The 5,588-nt window shown below is 42.9% G+C and overlaps 1 protein-coding gene across 1 annotated transcript in view; it reads left to right on the top strand.

Annotated features, from left to right (window-relative positions):
* Window positions 1–5,588, top strand: part of NVL (nuclear VCP like) — a 75,083-nt gene that overhangs the window by 53,619 nt on the left and 15,876 nt on the right. The window contains 1 exon segment of the mRNA XM_042445800.1: window positions 2,613–2,719. Coding sequence (XP_042301734.1) covers window positions 2,613–2,719 — 107 coding nt within the window.

The raw sequence follows: 5,588 nt of genomic DNA, 5'->3' as shown, positions 1-5,588 counted from the left end.
TACTGAATGTGGAAAGGGAGGGGAGCCAGTGAAGGGATGCCAACCAGGAGAGATATGGTCAACAGCGTGGGGAATGTGATAATGCGCAGCTGATGCTGGAACAGAGATTAAAGGACGGAGGTGAGAAAGAGGAAGCCCAGCCAGAGGACGTTACAGTAATCAAGTCTGAGATCACTAGGGCATGGACCAGGATCTTGGCAGTAGAGGCGGAGAGATATGGTCGATTTTGGCAATATTGTACAAAAAGAATCTACAAGCCTTGGCTGGTGGTCTGGACTGAGATAAAACCAAGACTTGCGGGCTTGCTGGACTGGTTGAATAGAATGTTGTCCACGGAGACAGAAAAAGGAGAGTTGAAGGGGGTTTAGGAGGAAGAACAGAAGCTCTGTCTGACATGTTGAAGCTTAAAACACGCGATGGCGCATCCACTGTGAGACAGCTGTGAGGTAAGACGAAACTTGCGTTCAAGCCTGGAGAAAGGTCCAGGGGTGAAAGATACAACGGGATCATTAGCGTACAGATGGTAGAAAAGCCAAGAAGCTAATGAGTTTTCCTAAGACATGTGGTAGAGGAAAACAGGTGGACCCAGAACAGAGCCCTGGGAACTCCAACAATAGAAGCAGGAGAAGAAGTCTGACCCCCTGCACCTACTGCAAAAGATCTGCCAGACAAGTAAGATCTAAACCAGTCGAGAAACAGTCTGAGAAACCCAAGGTCAGAAGTATATACACTAGAAGACAGTGATCAACAGTGTCAAACAGAACAAACAAAGAGATGAGTACAGAGTAAAGGCCATTAGCTTGGCCTGTAAAGGTCTTCAAAATTTGTGAGAGCTGTCTCAGTAGAATGGCCTTGGGCAGAAACCAGACTGAAAGGGATTGAGGATGGAGTTGGCTTTCAAGAAACTCAAGACAAGCGAGAATAAACAACCGTTCCAAAAACCTTAGAAAGAAAGGGAAGAAACCTCCCCTCCCCCCCCCCTCCCCCCTCCCCCCCCCCCCTCCCCCCCCCCCCCCCCCCCCTCCCCCCCTCCCGAGAAATCGGATGATAGCTAGACAAAGGGAGAAGGTTTTTCAGCATTGGGGAAATTGAGAGCATGGTTTGAAGTACGAAGGGAAGGAGCTGTGAGGAGAGAGAGATTGAAGAATGGAGACGCGAGGGCCGAACGGCGGGAGCTCTAGGAGATTCGAAGACGAGTAGGAATTGGATCAAGAGAACAGTTCCCGGTTTTGGAAAGAGTTCAGAAGTGCTCTAGAGAGTTCATCCAAAGAGGCAGGAGGAAACACAGAAAATTTGTTAGGTGAGGGCGATAACAGTTAAGAGGAAGAAGTATTGGGGGGGACTAATCTCAGAGCGAAATAGTGGACCTCTTAGAGATGGCATAACTTAGCAAAGTCATTAGGAGAGCATGATGAAGAGACAGGAGGAGAGATAAGCTCCTGCTGTCGACATTTAAAGCCCTCCATGGACTGACCCCTCCTTACTTATCAGACCTTCTTTCTCCTCACCTTCCCACTAGGGCCCTCCGTTCTGGTAGTCAAGGTCTGCTGTCTCAGCCCAGGATTTCCTCTGCCCCATCCCGGATTCGCCCCTTTTCACTTGCTGCCCCTCACTCCTGGAACCTTCTTCCCCCACAAGCAAGAGCCATCACTTCTTTAACCAGCTTCAAAACGGAGATGAAAACCATCCTGTTCAGAGAAGTCTTCCCAGGCATTGCATAATTGTCGCTTACTATTTGGTGTTCTTTTGTTGCCTGTTTATCAAACCATTTCCTGTATTGCTATGTACTGTATATGCATTATCCTACCTGAGAGTATGTATTTTCCCTGGAAAATGATTAACCATCCATTATGAAGCCAAGCCCTCCCTCCAGTCCATCTGCCTTGGTCCAGGCCTTGGAGGTAGAGAGGAACTGCTGGACCTCTTACCCTTTCCCTCCACCATTCCCTTCTCCTTCTGTGTCATGTCTTTTTAGATTGTAAGCCCGAGGGCAGGGAACCGTTTAACTAAAAAGATTGCATGTACAGCATTGTGTAAATTTACAGCGCTTCATAAATAAAGGTTAATAATAATAATAACAGTTGACTCATGGTAGCTAAAGGACAGAGCGTAATAGGCTGTTTCAAACATAAATTACTTATTAAGAAACAAGAACAACACCTCTTGAATTTAGGAGTCACATGTTTGCCTTTTATGGTTATTTTAAAAACTTGTATTTACCAACCCATACTTTAGATTAAACACAGTTTAGAGTCTTGACTTAACACAAAACTTTGTTCCATCTAAAATTAAAGCAGATATTTCTGATCTCCTTCCAACCATGCCATAAGGTAGAATGTGTGAGTTCAAGGATTGCATCAACTCATCCACCTAATATTGCATGCATAAACACATAATTTAGTAATCAAGGAGAAAGGTATTTACATAATTGTCTCAGTGTATAAAATATATACAGATTTGGTAAGCTATGCTGCTAGAGGTACTGTTCATTTCTTTCAAAATTTAGTTTTTTATTTATAACATTCCTGTTACATACCTTCTGGGTATACTTTATTGCCCTTCTCTTCTTTTAGTTTTATATCCAAAGTCTGAATAATACAATTTTCCATCAGATATTATTGATCCAGCGATGCTGCGCCCAGGAAGATTGGATAAAACGCTGTATGTGGGTCTGCCGCCACCTATGGATCGTGTTGCCATTTTAAAGACTATCACTAAAGTAAGAATTGTGGGGGGGGAGCATTGTGTACTCACGTTGCCTTTGAATATTTTGTTTAGTGGGCCCTTGGTATCTATTGGAATTTGGCTCTAGGACCCCCCCCCCCCCCAAAATAGATACCAAAAACTATGAGTGTTCAAGTTCGATTATATATAATGGTGTGGCAAAATGCCATCCCTTTTAAAAAATGGCAAAATCAACATTTGATTTTTGAAATAAAAACAATCAAGCTCTTTATTTCTCTTCCATTTTAATGTTCCTTGGGAATATTTTGTCTACAATTAAGGATCAGGTAGGCATGAATGATAAAATTATATTTGTCTTTTAAGCTTAGTTTAGGCTTCAAACATGTATAGCTCTTTAATCAATACATTTTGATCTGGAAGAAGAAATATGAAATAATAGATTTCTGGAATTTCAGATTGAAAGAAAATATTGGCGCATTTTATTATATGTAATAACAGCTGCGAGGATGAACTGGAAAAGCAAAAACATACCAAGCATAGACGAGTGGTTGCTGAAATTATCAGATATCATAGAGATGGACCAACTTACAGCTCTTCTAAACAACAAAGATAAAAAACAAGTGGAGGATGAATGGTCTCCGATAGTTACATTTTGTTCACAAAGGTGGAAATAAAGGATAGTGGTGTAGAAGACGAGAAGTGTAAGTGAACTGATAAGATCCAGGCAAACTTTTAGTATGGTAGAAATGTTATTAATGTAACTTGTTTAATGCTTATAGTGATAATTATAGATATATAACGTAGAACATAACAATAAAAGATATTTGATAAGTGGAAAAAATAATAATAAGACTCTTAAATAACATGATGTATCAGGACCAGTTATAGAGAATACATTGGGAAGTTATATTTTGTTTTTGCTTGTTTTGGATTATTGTGATTACAATAATCCCTTTTTTATACATAATGTAGAAGCGGTTTTTTATATATATATATATTTGATATGAAAAGTAAAGTTAAAAAAAAATAGATTTCTGTCTCATAGAAAAAGTAATGTTTGCATATAAAAGGGAAGATATAAAGATGATACAGTACAAAAGTTATTTGCTGAACATCTTCTCACAAGTTCCAGTATACCAGAGGATTGGATTTTATAACATTTTTAATACTCTTCTCAGTGGTTCACATGTAACCAGTCAGGACTTAAATGTCTTAGATGCATCTCCTCTCTTTAAATGAGGTGTAGAAAATGTGCTGCACTCTACTGTGTTAAAATGTAAATCCCAGCAACATTAGCCATTCTCCCTAGTCATGAACGTTGCCAGTTGATGTCCAACAACATCTGGAGAGCCACACAGTTTCCAACTCAGTTTTATTTGGTAAATTAGATTAATTCACTTGTTTCAAATGCAAACTACAGAATGATGCCCACTGTCTGCACAGATAAAACACAAGGTCAATACAAATAAGTATCACTGTGTTCAATAGAACATATTCCAAAATAGATGTGTACATAAAGTTTACAACCAAGGATTCTTAACTTTCTCAAATTTAAAAGTGGGAAGAATGAGAGATCAGACACTATAGCGCACACACAGCCAGGAAGATGCCCCTATACTCTTTACATCTAAGTACAAAATTGACTATATAAAGCAGATCTACATTTTAAGAAAAAGGAAAGAGAAGGCCATCCCCTATCAATCTTAGCATTCAGGCTGGCTTGTAGAATGCACTTGCGTCATACGCGGCTTTCAGCATATGCTGAAAGCCGCGTGGGAGAAGGGGCGGCACATCCCATAGGGAACAATAGAGTGCGTGCCCATGGCGTGCACAAGCCGCCACGTGCACAAGCCCCTTGCATTTAAATGGGGCTCAAGCCTAGGCGGAATGTGCTTTACGCAGGAGAGTCCGGAACAGATCCCCCGCATAAAATAAGGGCACACTGTAAAGGAAATATGGTCATTCAGATAATTTGGATCCAAGCCACTTAGGGATTTATAGGTCAAAACTAACATGTTGAATTATGCCCAGAAACAAACATCAGTGCAACTGTTTAAACAGGGGAGTCACATGATCCCTGTAGTCAATCCAGTCAACAGCCTGGCTGCAACATTTAGAACCCACTGAAGTTTTCAAAGGCAACCCCACATAGAGCGCATAACAGCCATGTTTCCTGGTGTGTGGAGGGGGGATTCAGGAGGCAGGGCCAAAAGGATACTCCTCACATCTCGCTGCCACAATGTGTAGAATGGTGTCACGGCACCAAGATGGGGGGTGTTCTGCCCTTTCAGAAGCCCCCCCCCCCAGCCTTTGAGTCCCGTGTGGCCATGGCTGCGCAAGACCTGGAAGGCAACCAGCACCGTCCCTGTCCTTCCGAGTCCCACCACCCAATCACTGGGAATCTGAGCGGTTTACAACAGAGGGGAGAATAGACAGTTTCCTGCCCTCAGGCTTACAATCTAAAAGACACGACACAAAAGGAGAAGGGAATGGTGAGGGGGGGAGGGATCAGGTCCAGCATTCTTCTCTCCCTCTGAGGCCTGGACCAAGGCAGATGGACTGGAGGGAGGGCTCTTCTTCTTCAGACTAGCCCTTGGTGGAGCTGGGCCTGCCTATTCTCTCCCTCACCGGCCGAAATATGACAGTTATGGAGGGAGGGTGCTCTATCTTCAGGCTAGCCCCTGATGACACTGGGCCAGCCTATTCTCTCCCTCACCGGCCAAAAGATGACAGTTATGGAGGGAGGAGCCTCTATCTTCAGGCTAGCCTCTGATGATGCTGGGCCAGCCTATTCTCTCCTTCACAGGCCAAAATATGACAGTTATGGAGGGAGGGTGCTCTATCTTCAGGCTAGCCCCTGATGACGCTGGGCCAGCCTATTCTCTCCCTCACCGGCCGAAAGA

The sequence above is a fragment of the Sceloporus undulatus genome, chromosome 1 (assembly GCF_019175285.1).
Source record: "Sceloporus undulatus isolate JIND9_A2432 ecotype Alabama chromosome 1, SceUnd_v1.1, whole genome shotgun sequence".
NCBI lineage: Eukaryota > Metazoa > Chordata > Lepidosauria > Squamata > Phrynosomatidae > Sceloporus > Sceloporus undulatus.
Note: the sequence above shows the minus strand (reverse complement) of the source record. Positions and strands in the feature narration are given on the sequence as shown.